This window comes from Numenius arquata, chromosome 6 (genome assembly GCF_964106895.1).
Source record: "Numenius arquata chromosome 6, bNumArq3.hap1.1, whole genome shotgun sequence".
NCBI classification, from domain to species: domain Eukaryota; kingdom Metazoa; phylum Chordata; class Aves; order Charadriiformes; family Scolopacidae; genus Numenius; species Numenius arquata.
In genome coordinates this window covers 28,373,626-28,391,866 of record NC_133581.1, presented here as the reverse complement: position 1 = coordinate 28,391,866, position 18,241 = coordinate 28,373,626, and the positions used below count along the sequence as shown (strand labels likewise).

The 18,241-nt window shown below is 37.5% G+C and overlaps 1 protein-coding gene across 1 annotated transcript in view; it reads left to right on the top strand.

Moving 5' to 3' along the window:
- The window catches only part of GAS2 (growth arrest specific 2), an 87,270-nt gene that overhangs the window by 26,605 nt on the left and 42,424 nt on the right, over positions 1–18,241 (top strand). Inside the window, exons 3-4 of the mRNA XM_074149791.1 lie at positions 3,793–3,934; positions 14,011–14,074. Coding sequence (XP_074005892.1) covers positions 3,793–3,934; positions 14,011–14,074 — 206 coding nt within the window. The remainder of the gene's footprint in view (positions 1–3,792; positions 3,935–14,010; positions 14,075–18,241) is intronic.

The following is an 18,241-nucleotide window of genomic DNA, read 5'->3' as shown; positions in this document are numbered from 1 at the left end:
ATTTCTGAAGTGATTGATTCCACTGAAATACTGACAAACACAGAATAGTTGCTGGCAGGACCTGAGGGAACCAAAATACCTTAATAGTTGTGACCAGCCTCACCTGGGACCCCAACCTGCACACTGTACCCATGGCCCAGGAGCTCCCTTTGACCTCAGCCCCACTTCTTCCCTGAGCCAAGCTGTGGACAGACCATCTCCAGCCTTGTTTCCTGCTGGCTGGGCTTCATGGCTGGAGCCTCAGCCTCTGCTGTAGCCTCGCATCCAGCCTTGTCTCGTGCTGTTTCTGGCTTGTCTTCCTGGACAGACACTAGACATGGCTTGTCACCTCATCTTGTCATGGGATGGTCGGCCTAAGTTGTTATGTCACCAGTAATGCCTTACTCGGGTGCTGTGAGATGGCACCGTTGCCGGTGAGGGCACCGTTGACCTGTGCTGGGGTCACTGTCAGCTCCTGGCTTACCTTCCCTCACGGAGTAGCCCAACTCGTGCTGCTCACCGCCTGTTTGCCATCTTGCTTCATGCTGCTGTTCGCCAGTGGAACATTCCTGCCCACACTGCCTGTTTCTCTTTGTGCTGGAGGAAGTAAGGTCAGGTTAGACCCTAGCTGTGGAAATTTTTTTTGAGAAGGAACTTCTTTAAGGTTTTTGTAATGTTTTGTGTAAGACTTTGGTAGAAATGGCTTGTTTTGGTAGGTTTTCTCTAAATGCAGACTGGACTACTTGACCTTCTTCCAGCAGGCTGCCAGAGAATTTTGTGTGACTCCTTTTCACAGAAGCGGGTGCTCTTTTAAGACTATTAGACTTGTCCAATTGAAGTCTCCTGAGAAAGGATGGAGAGGAAAAGGGCGGGGGCAGAGATGGACAAATGCTGCATTACTTCTCCTAAAGGCTGGAAGCCACAAGGGGAAATTCAACGTGTGAAGCAGTCTGTAGAGTATAATGAGAATTTACCTCAGGGCACAGATACTCATTTTCATTCTAGTCTAGAAATGTGTCTAGTGCTAATAACTCTTTTTTTGAGGAGGGCCTCCCACCCTTGTGTTTTTTGTTTGTTGTTTTATTTAAGAAAAAAAAAAAAAAGAAGCCCTGGTTTGTGATGAATGGAGCACTTTTTTTCCTTTTTTTTTTTTTTCTTTTTTCCCCTCCAGAAGAATGGAAAGGGATTTAAAGTAATGGTTAACAACTTCCTTGTGTTCTGATCTGTAAGGTTGTTCCATATCTAGAGTCCCTTGGAAGAATTCAGGTTTCAGGAGTTTTATTTATGTATGTATTCTGGCTTCAGTGAATAGCTGTCTTTTACTTCTCCACTCCCTTCCCTTGTTCCAGGATGGCCCAGGAGGTGGTGTGGTATCACACAAGGTTTACTTGGATTTCTCTTCAACATATTGTGTAACACTGGTCAGTGCTTTCTGCTAATACAATATAGGGAAATATTCATAGAATCATCACAACGTCATAGAATTATTTGGGTTGGAAGGGACCTTAAAGTTCATCCAGTTCCAACCCCCCTGCCATGGGCAGGGACACCTTCCATTAGACCAGGTTACTGAAAGCCCCATCCAGCCTGACCTTGAACACCTCCAGGGATGGGGCATCCACAACTTCTCTGGGCAACCTGTTCCAGGGTCTCACCACCCTCACAGTAAAGAATTTCTTCCCAAAATCCAATATAAATCTCCCCTCTTTGAGTTTAAAACCATCACCCCTCATCCTATCACCACACTCCCTGATAAAGAGTCCCTCCCCAGCTTTCCTGTGGGCCCCCTTTAGGTACTAGAAGGGGCTATAAGGTCTCCCTGGAGCCTTCTCTTCTCTAGGGTGAACAACCCCAACTCCCTTAGTCTGTCTTCATAGGAGAGATGCTCCAGCCCTCTGATCATCTTCATGGCCCTCCTCTGGACTCGCTCCAACAGGTCTATGTCCTTATGTTGGGGGTCCCAGAGCTGGACACAGCACTGCAGGTGGGATCTTACCAGAGCAGAGTGGAGGGTTGGAATCAACTCCCTTGAGCTTCTGGCCACACTGCTTTTCATGCAGCCCAGGATACAGGTGGCTTTCTGGGCTACAAATGCACATTGTCAGCTTGTGTTGAGCTTCTCATCGACTGACACCCTTAAGTACTTCTCCTCAGAGCTGCTCTCAATCCATTCTCTGCCCAATCTGTATTTGTGTTTGGGATTGCCATGACCCAGGTGCAGAACCTTGCCCTTGGCCTGGTTGAACTTCATGAGGTTCACATGGGCCCACCTCTCAAGCCTGTCAAGGTCCCCCTGAATGGCATCCCTTCCCTCCAGCACGTTGACCACTCCACACAGCTTGGTGTTGTCAGCAAAGTTGCTGAGGGCGCACTCAATCTCACTGTCCATGTCACTGACAAAGATGTTAAACAGTGCCAGTCCCAATACTGATCCCTGAGGAATGCCGCTCATCACTGGTCTCCACTTAGACATCAAGCCATTGAGCACAACTCTTTGAGTGAGATTAATATCTCCTTGTAAATATTTTTAAACATAAGCATAATTTTTGCAAAACAGGGAAATGTAAGAAAGTGCAATTGGAATAAGGATCATAGGTGAATGAGAGCTAGATGGTGGTCTGAGGAATGGGTCTAAATTATAAGGCATGTGTTTATCTAAGACAATTCATAAGCTCTGATTGACATATTGATGAAATAAGTAGAATAGTGTTTACCCCTGTAGCTGTTCTATTTGCAGTTTATTTGGTTTATCAGATATATAGAGGGTGAGTAGTTCTGTGTACGTATATATATATTTTTTGCAATTACATTTTTGATATGATTTTATATTAGAGATACAATATCTCAACTCTTTCTAAACTGTCTTTAAATGCTGGCATTAGTATTCTATCAGCAGCTGTTATAAGGATAAATCTATTCTGGTGTTGTCTTTTCCCTCCCCGCATTTCTTCCATGAATTTTGCTATGGTTTGGAGATTTCTAACGTTATATAATAACATTTCATTCTTTCTTCATTTTGGCATGGACAATGGCTATTTTTAATTTGAGGAACAGAAATCTTAAATAAGAACTAAATGCTGATTTATTCTTTTTTTTTTTTTTTTCCGGTGTCTCGGTAAATGTCCCAATACAAGTAAAAAGCTTGCTGTGGTAGTTTACCCTGATTCAGATATTGATATGCTCTATCGATAGCATCTCCTCTGATATTGACATCCTGTAAATGGAACTAGTCTGGTACAATGAGAGCCTGGCTGTGTTAGACCTTGATCTTGTAGCTCCTAGATTACATTTCTGTGCTGTGGATAGGGGTCTTCCATGTGTTGTTAAATTGGAGACAGTGGAATTTCTAAAGGTTTATGGTCTTTGGTCTTCAAGACCTATTGCTTTACACTATTGTTGCCTCCTAACATAGATCTGAAACTAATTCACCCTTAAGTTTGCAAAAGTTCAATCCTAATTTAAAGTCTGTCTTCAAAAATTTATTAATTTTTTTTTTTAATTCTGTACTGGAGAACACTAAATCCCAAAATTTCAGTTGCTAATATTGCGAAAAAGTTGCTAACACTGATTGAGCTCTGAACTTCGCATTGCTTAGCCAGTCATGATGCTTTTGAAGAGAGTTTGTGGTTGACAACTTTGTGCCATTAAATTCACATCTCATTCTTCTTTGTTTGGAATTCTTTAATGGACAAGGAAATACGTTGGTGGTTCTGTGGTCGTTCACCTATGCAAAACTTGCATATTGATTTCAGAATACCTAAGTACTATGCTTGCAGGTATCATTTATCTAAATAGAGAACTCCTGTTTTTCAGACCTTACCAGTTCGGAAGATTCCATGCAAAGCCAATGCTCCTTCAGGGTCTTTTTTTGCACGGGACAACACAGCAAATTTCTTATCCTGGTGCAGAGATGTAGGAGTGGATGATACCTGCCTGTTTGAGTCAGAAGGTTTGGGTATGTATTTGTTTATATAGTAGGTGGTAATTTTAACTACCAGTTCTTTTGTGTCTTGCCTTGAAAGAGAGAATGGCTCTCTTAATAGATCCTGACTCCAAATCTGACCTGTGTCTGACTTAATTCTGACCCTTATCTGAAGCGTGAACAAATAAAGTACACATCGCTTAAAATTCATTTAAGTCAATTTTAAAAGGAGCTTAAATGAGACCAAAATCTTGCTATGATTTCTTGTATGCAGATGATTTTTTCACCTACACATGCTTTTTTGATCACAGAGTGCTGTTTCTTAGTTTGATGTATAAGATGGTGCTCTCCTGTTTCAGGAGAGTAGGATACAAGTGCACACTCAGTCTTGGCTCCACACATTTAGCTATTTATGCAGATTCAATGGGTTGCTCAGAACACAAGAAAATAAGAAATTTTCTCTGCATCCTATAGTGGTCTTTTTTCCAGCTGTTTCACTAGTGCTTCAAGATGTTCCATCAAAAGAATTGAACCGTTTAGGAAATCACTGTTCTAATAGTACATATTCTTCATTATTTTAACTCTTCCCTCCAAAGGAAAACTTATGAATCTTACTTGAGAGTTTGTTTTAGCCAAATATCATGAAATGAAGAGGGTGAAATGGTTGTTATCTGAACTCAGATAAAAGTGTAAAGCAGTTGTCATGATAGACAGCTCAGTTTCTACAGAAGACAAATGAACGCATTGTACTGAATCAAGAGGCTTCTTTGTTCTGTAGCTCAAGAGGTCTTTGCCCTGTTGCAGTTCTTATCTGTGTTGCAACTGATCTGTTCCCCTTCTTTTACAGTCGTGCTCTTCTAGCACTACTATTTCGGAAGCAATTTTTTTCATTTGTCTGTTTTTTTGTCCTGTGAGGTTTTTTTAATGAAACTAAATGATTTTATATCCCCAGGAGAAAATGCTTGGCAGAGAAGAAATTAGTATCACAAGTGTGACAAATAGTAAGGAGGATATATGTATTGTCTCTGTTTTGTTAATTAAATCCTCAACATAAAATTTTTATTGGACATTGTAAGTCATCTGGAAGATGAACAATAATTGTATTTCCAAAGATTTGAAACAATTGAGAAGTTGGACATTACCAGGAAACTTGCAAACACAAAAAGGAAAGAGACGCAGACCTCCCAGTGTCTGAGATAAGCAGAAGAACCTGTGGTTAATCCAATGCTTAAATGAATTTAGACTTTGTACTGCTGTGGTAAACACAGCAGTTTACCATTGTTCCAATAATAGGTTAACTGTGTAATTGAGGGCATGTTTATAAGGACTTTTCTTGCGCATTGTTAAAAAAAACAACAAACATCTTATTTAGAGATGGAATTAGCATAGCTGAAATACCAACATTCCCTGCATAAGTTAATTTTTACATATACACGTACTTTGCCCACCACAGTATAACACTGTTGTGTTTCCAGCAAATGCACCCGGAAAGCTGATGTTCAAGATGACTTCCCCTCTTGGAAAAGTGAAGTATACCCAGATATACACAGTGCACAAACCAGATATGGCTGTACTGGATTTTTTTGATTAGTGACTGATTTTTCTTCATTGATTGAAAACTAGGTTCTGGGTTTTTTCCTTCTCTGGGTGTTACTGTTTATTGATGCACATATTGAAAAGACATACGGTGCTGGAAACAGGATGAGGACTCGATAATATTTTGACCTATTTTTCTGAATTTGAGAGTGAGGTAGCAATCATGCCATTTCTAAAAAAAGATAAAAATAGAAGCTACTACTCTCCCTCGGTTTGAACTAGAACTCTTAAAAGTTTTGATTTAATTTGAGGTATTTCTAATGCATTGGAAATAATGATGAATCATAACAGTTGCCAATCTAAAGCTCTTATGTTCCTCTTTCTCCCACAAATCACTTCTTCACTGCATAAGAAATAAAAATCCAGCAAAAGTAAGTAATATCAAAGGTTCTATTCAAAGTGAGAAATGTGTGTGAATGACATCCAAGTGTTTGCTCTCATGGAATTCTGTATTTTTGATGATAAATAATTGCCATGAAATGATGGTTCTAGAAGTAACTGGCTTTTGTTTTCTTGCGGTTTTTCCCCATGGCTAATAAACTGTATTGACATGTAAATGGCTGTGATAAAGCAACTATTCCCTACGCTGAGAAACCTTAGTACATTTATGTTCTTAATTTATTTGATTTTTATCCTCCTTTTTCACTGTGTTCTGCCTGCCTTATTTTATATAAATACTGTATTATTTAATTAGATGCACATAGTGATATTTTCTTCACGCTATTGTATCATTTAAAATATTCCTGAGGTTTTATTTCACAAAGATTTCTATTCTAACACTGTAAGAGTAATTTTTAAGACTAATCACACTGAAACAGATGATGAATTTATGACAGTACTGATTTAAAAAAAAAAAAAGCCTGAAGTCCATTCAGAAATGAGCAAAATTAGATACATACTAGACTAAGAAATTATTAGTTGCTACTATTTCTAATTACTTAAAATATGTTCTCAGCTTGATGAGTTCTGAAGTCTTTGAAATTGTGCAGGTATAACTGCACACCAGTGCATCCAACACTCCCACTTTTTTAGCACTCAGATTGAAGTCACATGAAGGTGTGGAACTGTGGGATGGAGCTGTGTCCAACAGACACTGTAGCCGATAACTGCAGTTCACACCTGAGGAGATTGCAAGCGAGTGTTATTAATGGGAATCTTAAGTGTTCCTAGAACCTTGGTTCTGCAAAGTATTAACATTCTGGGGATGATCCAGATGAGAAAGTGAGTAGACCCACTCACGTCACTTTTATGTCCTCGCTCATCACTTGTGGACTGATTTAATTATTTAAAGTTAAGTATGGGTTCAATTGCTTTGCTGGATTTGGGCTGTCCAGCTGAGCTAAACAAGGAAACAATCAAAATCTTTCTTCAAAATAAATAGAAGGAAAAAACAAGTGGTCGTTGTTATGCTGGTATGTACAATTATGCCTTCCAATCCGTAGAGTTACTTTAAAGATCCTTGAAAGAGATCAGTACAGAGCTTCAAAGTTTGAAAACAACGCACTTGTAGTACTAACTTGTGGTTAGTAGTCTGCAATATGATGTATTTTGTCCTGCTGAATATTATGATGCTTTAACATAGTTTAAAATACAAACAAATTGGAAATACAGTTTTCTGTAAAAATTTATAATACAGCCAGAGCTGACTGGTAGCAATCGATATGTATTTCGCCCTTTGCACTTGTCTTAATGCAGAGACACGGCAGTAAAGTCTCAGAGTTAATGCCTCTGCAAAGAAAAGGTGGATCCTGTGCCTGTCGCGTGAGCTGCAGGAAAAAAAAACATTAGCATCTGTAACAAATATAGCAACAGGCTATACAGGGATAATCCTGAATGCTGCAAGGTAGAGGGAGACTTTGTATGCTCCCTGGACTCATTGACCAATTTAGCATGCTGTTCTTAATTGTTATTTCTATAGTTAGTGTATTTAAAGAAGAAGAAATTATTTTTATTGATACCAAAAACTATGATCTGAAGTTCAAACTTTCACTATCTGGTGATAGATATATCAGAGGTGAAAATTTGTCTGGTATCTAGGACTTGGAACATAAGTTGCTAACTCCTTTCAGTCTAAGAGAAGTAATGCTGCTTGTAACTCCTCTGTTCCCATGATATGTATATTTTGCAAGTTCCCCTTTGTAGGTTTTAGGGCAGCAGATCCACACAGCTATGGTAGTTCAATTTGTAAAAGCATTCTTGATGGAGATACTTGTAATTATGGTGCTCGAGCCTGAAGAGTGTAATATTAGAAGCAAACTCTTCTTGGCCAAATAGTAGGAATGATAAGATTTTCTATGATTGCTTTAGTTAAGTGAACTTAAAGCGTACGTTATGAACTCTTCGTTGGTAATGTAGTGTTGTTGGATGATTATAGGATTTGGAACCAATGAATATTCTGCACCTCTCCTATGATAAAGACTCCACCCGGCAAGAAAAGGGTTTGCAACCGAGCGTGCCAGCATGCTAATGTGTGTTGTTTGTTTTGGGAGTTGTTGGATGATACTGTTGTATTGATGTTTTGTGCTTGTATATTCTGTAACTGTGCGTGTGTACACACAATATATGACATGGACTTCTTTTGATGCAACTTATTGGTTATAGAGTTTAATGGACAGGTTCCCTAAACAAAGGCATCTAGTGTTTTAATGGAAATAATTAGACTTAAACACAAACACCTCCGATCTCTAATCTAATGTGTTTTTTTAAAGGTTTTTTTTTTAAAAAAAAACAACGCTCAAATATCGATTGCTTAAATTATTTTATGCATGGGTTAAATGATTTTTTTTTTAATTAATACTCTAATATATTTAATTTCATGTTACAAGACAGAAGTACACTTTTCACTGTTCTTTCACAGTGGCACATTTACAGCTTGTAAGCGTGTTAAATTTTACATGTAGTTGCATCATAATAAGGCTTTGTCTTGTGTTTCACAACATTTTACTAAACAACTCATACTGTTGTTGAATATGTCTTGTTATGAGGACTATAAAAGCATCCTGGACACTGTGTTATTACCATTGGATTAACTTCTTAAATTAATGAATTCCAGTAAATTATTAGTGCTTAGATGATCTCTATATTCATTCTAGAATAGTTCTTTACTATCCATGGATTTACTGTGTTTGAAACGTTAATTGTGTTGAGGCTCCCATACGTGATAGTGCTGAAATGGGGAGTTGGGGAACACAGCTCCTTGATTTAAGTATGTCATAGTATATAGCGCTGTGATGCAGAAGCGAGGATATGTTTGGGGTAAGTTGGACAGATTAAGTGTTGTCAAAGCAATGTTAAAAAAGAAATAAAAGACTAATGTGGGATCAGAAGTATTAAAGGAGAAAATGAAAGACAATAGGAAGAAGGATCAAAGGATCAACCTGTTGAAAAACCTTCCCTAAATGTGTGTGAATTCTGATGGCAATCGGAAGGCTGTGATAAAAAATACTAAATTCTTCAGAAAAAGATATCTCTTTGTTTCTAGTGAGCTAAAAAATGCTTTAGAAGCAGAAATCATATTCACTTTTTTTGGTTCAGCTATGCCTGAGATCTCTAAAAGTTTGCGTTTAGAAGAAAAACTGCCTCCACTAGTAATGGCTTATAAAAATGTTAAAAGCGAAGGCTTGAAACTTGGCAGGGAGCTGTAAGAAGTTTGTTCCTGTATGGTGGTTGGGCGTTCTGCTAATTTAATGAAAAAAGCAAGCGAAACAAAACCGCCCTCACATTTCTTTTTGTGAACACTCTCATTTTAAACGTGCTCAGCAGACACATGGTCTCCATGTGCAGGTTGCGTTCTGTAGCCTCACAACCCCAGGGGCTGATCAGCACTGAAAGCAGAGGCTGTTCCTCCTCTGCTTCTCCTGGCAGCATCCAGGCACTGGGGAAGGAGGTGGTGAAGGCTGCAGGAATGTGATGGACAGTAGGTAGGAAAACAAAACAAAAAGTACAAGGAAGGAGAACAAGGTAAAAGGAGAAAGGGGCAGCAACAAGATGGAAGCAGTGTGGAGAAAGAAGTTATAGCAAAAGAGGGATAAAAGCTTGCTAGGACCTGAAAAGGAAGTGTTGTTAAAAAACGTGGCTGGACGTAGCTTGAAAAGATGCAGGCAATGAGGACAGCAGACGAGAAGGATTTGAAATTAATGAGGTGGAAAGCAAAAGGGTCTGTCACTGTCAGGACGCCTGAAATAAACTGGACTTGTATACGCTATTTCTATATCTTCACATTGCTTTCTTGTCAAACAAAATCATCAGTGAGATTCTCTGGCAAGGTGGATATTTCCATTTATCTTTTGCAGTAGATCTGTGTAGGGTACGTGTCTTCTACATTTACAAATTGGTACTTGTTTATAGTCACCTAGTCAGACAGTTCACCTTGCTGATGTTTGATAGGGGAGTACTGGCCGATGATTCTCCAGGAATATTGTTTTCTTCTATATATGAAAATGTGAAAAATTACAGGAAATCACATAAAAATATATTAATGCTGCAAAGTGGAGTACTTGGGCTATAACTATGGCTGACTATGCTACATTAGTTAAATTATTTAACTGTTATGATACACCTATCAACATTTCACGTGGTCATGGGCCATTTTTCCCCTAAAAGAGCCGTGTTATATTTAGGATGGACCTTGCTTTGCTGATATCTTGGTATCGTCTAGTTCATGAAGTGAAAGAAACTCTTATTGCTATGTTATTTTCTCCTCACATGCCTCATTGTTGCAAAGATCTGAAGATGTTTGGAGAATGGTGTAAGATGCTATTTTGATGTTGCTACTGAATGACATCGGAAGAAGTGACTATGGCTTTATCACATAGCTCCTACATGCAGCAGGAGGATCCATCTCAGACTTTGTAATGGAATTACTAGTTGTGTTGTCTTTGATTTCATACAAAAATGTAGGAATAGGAAACTCAACTGGAGATCAGGCAGAGATAAGTGTGCTTTTTTTTCTATTTAATACCTATACCTATACCTTAATTCCATGTATAAGATGGGGATAATAATACTACTTACATCATAGAAGTGTTAAAGAAATTTTCATTTTTGCTTTTTCTTTGAATTCTTCAGAGCGTACAGTAGCACTGTTGTGGAAATGAGTTGTTGACTGTAGACTTTAAATGATGCGCAGTGAATTGTGTATGTGGCTGTAGGTAGAATGAAGATGTTTTCTCAAATTCATTTTTCAGCTTCCAGTACTTACCGTGTCTTACTGCATATAAATTGCTACAATTACAGAAAATGTGGTTCTTAGCAAATGTCTGTTTGCCGTATCTGGGATGAAGTAACTGGTCAGGTCAGAAAGTTGAGGTGGTGCCCATTACTGAAATGCAACTATTAATATAGATTATAGTAAGTAATTCAGAGAATGGTAGATGTAGTTCCCACTGGATACAACAGAATACCGTCGGCACGGGTGTTACATTTCAGTCTGAGCTTGTAGCCAATCACCTCAGAACGAATTGCTTGTAGTCGTCAAATGATTACTTATTGCCATATATATGTGTGCAATTATATGTTTATAAAACTGTTTACATGTATGTAGTGTAGTTAGCCAGGAACTGCAGTACAGTCAGGATGTAAATGTGAATTTAAATTACGGTACAGTGAGAATTTAAATGGGAATTATGAGGACTTGTACAGATCTTCTGTTTTAGTGGAATACTTACTTTAAATAATGAAAGAAGTTATTTTGACGCTGTGTAGTGCCTTTGAAATAGTTTTTGCCATCTTTTCTATCTAATATCTTGAAGTGTTTCGAAAATATTGATTAACTCAACTTCTATAAGTAAAACTAAAAAAGGAAGTGTAAGAAATGTTTGTCTTTCTGTACTCTAGATGGAAAAAAGCGTAAGGTAGCTTTTTTTTGTAAAAACTTGGAAGGCAGCCTTTTGAAAGTGACTGTAAATATCTAGTTCTTTCAGTTATTTTGGAATAGCATGAGACAAAAAGTATCTCAAAAGAAGTACAAAGAAATGAAGGCGCTTAAAAGTGCTACTTGTTCCAAAAGGCAATGGTCTTATTTGCTTGCTTAAAGTTATACTGAATGTTTGGGACCAAGATAGGTGTGGAAATTTAATCTTGTCTCTCTGGCTTTTGCTGTAAGTCTTGACCATTCTCTTGCGAGGTGTAGCCCATTAAATAGCTGTGCTTTTGAGGGGGGGGGAAGACAATTTTGGTTTGAGAATCTAAATTATTTCCAGTGGGTATTGCAGTGTACAAAGTAACATTTGTTTATCTCTAATGTTCCCGAATACGTATGCTGGTATAGTCCTCAGGAATGCTAACATTTTCTTGTTAGAAGCCCTGTGTCACCATCTTACCAGATGACCAGATATTTGTTTTTGTGGTTGGTTATTGCCTGCACAGCTCTTCATCCTCTAACAATGATTTCACTGTGTCACGTTGTTCGATGTGAAATGCATGAAATGTCTAGATTGTGTTGGGTCAGATTTGCTAAAGGATTTTGAATTTTGTTTGGGTAGAGGAGCTTTAAGTATTGACAGAAAAACATTTTACCTTTCTTAATCAAGTCCTATTCCAATTCTATTTACAGAACTTTTTGCACATAATATTACTCGAGCCTCTGTTTTTGTCCTTCCTTCCAAAAGTTATTCAGATGTGTACACATGTGAATTGCAGTTAAGAAATATTAGGCTCCCTTTGTGTCTTCCGAAACCAGTTTATTCCATTTTCATTTGGGAGGATGCCTTATTTCTTAAAATCAGGTTTTATTTTGGGGCAGTCCCAACTAGTTTAGAACCAAAGCAACAGAATAAGTTTCTGCAGTCATGAGTGTAACATTTTAAAAATACTGATTGGTGAAGGTTAAATGTTCCATAAAAATCACTGTGTTGCAGCAAGGAAGAATATTGAGAATAACTGAATGTCCAAGTCTGCATCTTTTATAGTCTTAATAACAGATGGCTGAAGGATTAAAAAATACTTGTCCTAGAGCGGTGCCATTTTAATTTTCATGCTCTGCAATTTCACTTCAGGAAATATATTTGGATGAGATTAGAGGAGAAGAATGCATACATCTCAAAGTGCTACGAATAGTAAAAGATACCTAGTAAAAGTTATTGGGATGAGCGTTCGACTCGCACAACCTGCCATACTTGTTATTCAAGTCAGTGGAGCTGGAAGTTGAAGTTGTAGAAGCTGAAGATCTGCCCCAGCAGGCATTAGTTTTTAGAGATGTTTAAGTCTGTGGATTCTCATTCCTGGGTCTCATATGTACAATATAGGCCAAAGCAAATACTTTCAGATCTTTAACTAGACATTGAAATATCTTTTTCAGGTATGGTATTTTTTTTTCCTTCATGCATTTGAGTTAGGTGAGTCTTTAGGTAAGCAAAATGTTTATACAGCGGATATACTTGACCGTAACTCATTAAAAACAAATCAATTTTGTTGTTGTTTATATTTTTCTGATTTACACAAATATTCACACAAGTGTTTTTTGGTGTCAATTCAATCTGAAGTATAAGGTACAAATCTTTTGATTGTTGTGGAAGTTTCTAAAACCTGAGTTTTATCCACAACATGAGGATTTTACTGCAATAGGTATTTCTGGAGAGAAGATGGCAATGCATTCATAATTCCTTCTTTCTTTTTTCTTCTTCTTTCCTTTCTTCTTTTTGGACTTTTGGGGAGTAGATTATGCAAACAGCCACAGGCCTATCCTCATCTATTGATTTTGGATTTTGCTTATATATTTTGCTGTACTCTCTACAGAAAATTACCTATCTGAATTGTGGGGAAAAATGAAAGAATTATCTTGGATTGTGCTGGTATTTCTTTATGAGAAGTTCATGCTGTGTTGCAGCTGGTTCTGAAGCTTAAAAACTACAGGTCTTGTTGGAATTCAAGCATGAAAACTTGCATATAGATGTGTATATATACAGAAGAAAAGTTTTTTGTTTGGTTGAGATTTTTTTCTATAATGAGCTGAAATCCTGAAGTATTCTAGTTTCATATTTGCTTTAAGAGTAAATGTATAACAAATTCAGGACCAAATTTATAATGAGATACCTCTTTGCTAGTGCAACTTTGTTATTTTTGTGATTTAAATAAGTTAAGGAAAATAGTGATCTAATGGATAGGAATTCTCTTAGTTTGTGGAAAGAAAAGCGTAATTCTAATATTATTAATTTATTTTTGACATTCTACTAGTTTAGTGTTCTGGCAGAGCTCTTGATTATTTTTAAATAGTTATGAACTGCTTGCAGGTTACCAAATAGCCCCAATAATTACTCAGTGATTTAGATTTAGAATGGTATTTTCAAAGGAGCTAAAGGATAACTAAATGGGAAATTCCTTAATCGTCTGCACTCTGAGAACCACTCCTCAATCCCATCCTTTTTATTCCAGTAAAACTCTCTGCAAGCCAAAGAAAACCTGGTTTTATCTGAGTCAAGATTTAGAGATGTGGATGATTAGGTTCCATTCATCACCAAGATCTTTAAAATAGCTTTTGTTTATAAATGTTTTCTGTCTTCATTTCGCTTTTCTAGTTCTCCACAAGCAGCCAAGAGAAGTATGCCTTTGTTTGCTGGAACTTGGAAGGATTGCAGCAAGGTAGGTGAAAATATTTAAAGAATGCAGAAATATTTACATTCTTGACAGCAGTGGCTATTGAGAGACTTACCAAATCAGCACATCTCAAGCTAACTTTTACGCTCATTAGGTTCAAGGAGAATGCTTGGCTTGATGTCACTCAAGAATATCTTGTGGGCAGTTGTTAACAAATACAATAAAAATCTCTGTACCGTCACCTCAATGGAGGTATTTGTTGGCTATCCTCATATTAGGAGGTGGAAGAGTTGATAATTTTTTTCTAAATTAAGGTTTCAGCTGTTTCTCCTTCTAACAGTCAGATCTCTCTATAAACAACTGAGATTTTATTAACTTTACTGATAATAAATTGATCTTCACATGACATAAATCTGATGGATGCAATACTGACTCTTATCTTATTTATTTAAATAAACGTAGCTCTCATTTTCACCAACAGAATCAATACAAGAATTGAGTTAACAGTCTGTGTTCTGTCTCTGTCAGACGATTCTAGAGAGGCTGGACCTTCAATACATTGCATTGTTATCTTTGATGTCAAGACAACAGTGACTTTTGCTAGGCAATCAAAATGACAGTAATTAGAATGTGATTTTTTTTTTTTTCGCTTTTTGCAGATGCAGGTTTAACCAGCCTAGCATATAAGATTTGCTACAAAATATATGAACTGCTGCCCTGTCTTGCATGTAAATTGCAGTTGCATTCATCCATGTGTATCAAATTGGAGTGCCTTGCTATTCAAATAGTTTCATTAATTTCAGAAGAAATTACAATCTATTGTAATTCCAATCAATGTGCTTACAATCAATGTGAATGAGACTCCTCTTTATTCCTAGACTAAGAACTAGTATTTTCATGTTATACTTGCACTATGGATATTCATTTTTTTTTGTGAATGCAGCTCACTTGGGAAGCTGCTTGACTAGAAATTTGCCTCTTGGTCAAGCTTCAGAAAACCCCTTGCTGTCAGTGGAAGCTTGCAAAGGAATAGCGTTGGCTAGAAAAAGAGCTGTTTTCCAGTTTGCAGGATTTTTGTTATCTTTAAAACTTGGATTCAGTCCAACATGGCCAAAAAAAAAATATCTTTAACTTTCTGTGAATAACAAAGTATTCTGATCTGTAGGTGCTCAATGAAATTGATTTTCATGAATCTTAATTTGCCTGAGCAAACAAACTTTTCTTTCAAGGTCCCCAGCTTGGGAGGATAGATCTTCCAGCATCCAAAGACCCTATACCCGGGGCGTAGCTGTCAGGAGAGTCTGTCCCAGCTTGATTACTTGACAGTACCCAGCTTCACCAGGGAATGCAGTGTTGGATTCTGCTACAGTTGATTGACTTATATTAATCTCATTTTCCAATGAGATTTGATTTCTCAACAGATCAACATGGGAATTAAGATAGAATCTTATTCTTCATATCGGTCTCTTTTCTTAAGCTTCCACATCTTAGATGTTCTCTGTACCAGGCATGAAAACAAATACTGAACCAATAAATGAACCATGTTTTCATTTATTATGCATATCTATCCTTTTGCCTTTAAAATATTTTTATTTTTTATTTATAATACATGTATATTACCAAGTATCAGTAATGTATTTTAGATATTATATTTACGTTACAGTATTTTATTTTTGTTTATGCCTTAGGGGTCAAATAACATGTCTGTCTACTTGTTCATGCTCTAATATCTCTTCGAAAACAACCAAAACCCCATTTATAATCTTGTACGTTTCCAAGGTGTACAAAAAGTGTTGAAGGGAAACATCAGGTTAATATAATTGAAAAGCAAATATGCGATGCTAGATTTGCCTGAGATGTGGTACACTAGAACTATATGGAAAAGGAGAATAGATAGTTGCCTCCACTAAGTGTAGGAAAGAGCACATCAAACTGATGTTGTTGTTGCCCTGCTTTAAACAGGAGATAAATCCAATGTACGCTTGATTTGTAGAGCAAACTGAGTCTGTTGACGGTCCTAGGGGTCTGCTTCCCAGAACAGGAGCTGCAGAGATCTTTGAAAAGATACCTCAATATGTTTTTAAAGAATGAAAAGAGTAAGAGACACTGAATAACTACTTACTTTTCTCTTCCTTTTCTGTTTTAGAAGCAGAAAGGTATGTTCAAAGTGGTTTATTCGTCACAAGCAGCCAGCTTCTGGCACGCTTTGCCCAGCTAGATTACTGTTAGTCTTCAGGGTCTGTAACTCCCACAAATCAACCTAGGTCTGTCTTCTTAATGAAAATAGGCTTGGGATTGAGGCACAAGTGAGTGGGAATGGGTTCTGTTTGAGGCAGAGATGGAATTGAGCTCTGTTCTGCTAAACTTGAACCCATTCAGCAGATACTGGGTGGATGAGGGGAGACAGTTGATAATTCATCCGTGCTTTAGCAGTGCTTTTAGCATATTGCGTCGTAGTGTTCTTTTAGCCAAATTAGAGAGAGATGGACTGGATGAATGGACCAGTGAGTAAAAAACTGGTGTGATCATTTGGCTCAAAGAATAGCATTTCAAAGGTCAGGTACTAACAAAAAGTAGAATAACCTGATAAACTATCCTAGATTTCAGTTGTTCAGGTGATCTGTGAAATTTCAATAGCTAAAATGAGCCATTGTGTGCAGCGGCAGATACCACGTGGGTACAGTGAGAACATTTATGAGGGAGGGAAGTGTCCTAGAGGATGAAATTGGACATTGACAATACACAGGTCTATTGCAGTGGCTTGCACAGGTCCAACATTCTCCCAAAGTATTTTAAAGTCAGAGTGAATCATTTAAAACAAAGTGATGTGAGAACAGAATTGATCACTGGTGTAATCTGTATAATCTTTGTAATCAAGACTTCATGGAAAATGTAATTATTTTCAAATAGATGTATATGTGCTGTCTGTGTGTGTGTTTAAAGAGAGATTATACAATGGAAAACAGCTAAACTATCTTTTCTGCAGAAAGAATGAAGTTCTTGGGTAACTATGAAACTCTGAGGGGTTAAACAACCCCCACAGGTCTTTTAAAATTACTGTTGAGCGATTTCAAGGTCTTTCTGCTATTGTATTCAATTTTTCCTTGGTAGAAATGGGAAGTGGTGCTCTAAGAAGCCTATTGGAGATCATGTTACAGTCCAACGCTGCTTCATTTGTAGCTATGTGAAGGCGGGCTAGAAGTAAGCAGAAAAGGAAATTCTCAGCATACCTTCCAGACTAGAATTTGCACCTCTGCCCCTCCCAGAAAAGATGTGTTTTTTACCATTTCAGCTTTCCAGCAACTTTGCTTCAGGTTGATAAGATATGTGGAAAAAACTTTTTATATGTTTGCTCATTTGTTTTGTTTTTCAACTCATCACCAGAGGAATTAAAAATACTGGAAATACACAGAACTTTAAAAGTCTGTCACAATGACAAAAATTGGGGATTATGAAAAGCAGCGGAAGCAAAGAGGCGGCGTTGCTTAGAGTGGAAGAGTTTTATTTGATGAGTAAGACTGCATGCAGGTGTAGGCTTAGAGCCCCGTGGGAATTTAATGATTTACAGCCTGTCGGCATCTGCAGACAGACAGGAAGTAAATGGATTGTATATAAGTGCTTGCTTCAATGTTGGATGACTTTTCATTAGGCAGACTGCACCAGTTAGAAGCCAATACAAGTGCAGATTTGGTTCTTGGTTTTCTTTAAATTAACTTTCTAGGCAGTGGTGTGACTAAATTAAAAGTTATCATAAAAATACAAAAGACAGTATACGTGCTTATGCCCTCTCTCTGTACACTTTTAACATTATTATGATATTTAGCTTAGCTTTGCATAATATATCTGTTACTGCTCAATATTTTAGTATCCAGATCTTTGCCTAGATAAGTCAGCATAACTCTGCATCTGGGCTACTACAAAAGAAAATATGGTTTCATTTATGCAAGTAGTTTGCTATGAGAAACCTACCTGGCATGATAACGTTTCCAAGCTGAAGTCCTTCTCTGAAAAATGAAATCTTTCTCTTTTTCTGGGTTTTGTTCGGTGTTGGCAAAGAAAAAAAACAGAGGGGAATTATCAGTGATCAGGAAAATGGGATGGGCTTTTACACTTCTGACATCTGTCCAAGCTCTGCTGCTTGCTGTGAGATACTGACATCACTTGCCATAAAGCTTTAAAAGCAGTCATTGTTTTCAAGAGCTTCGCTCTCCA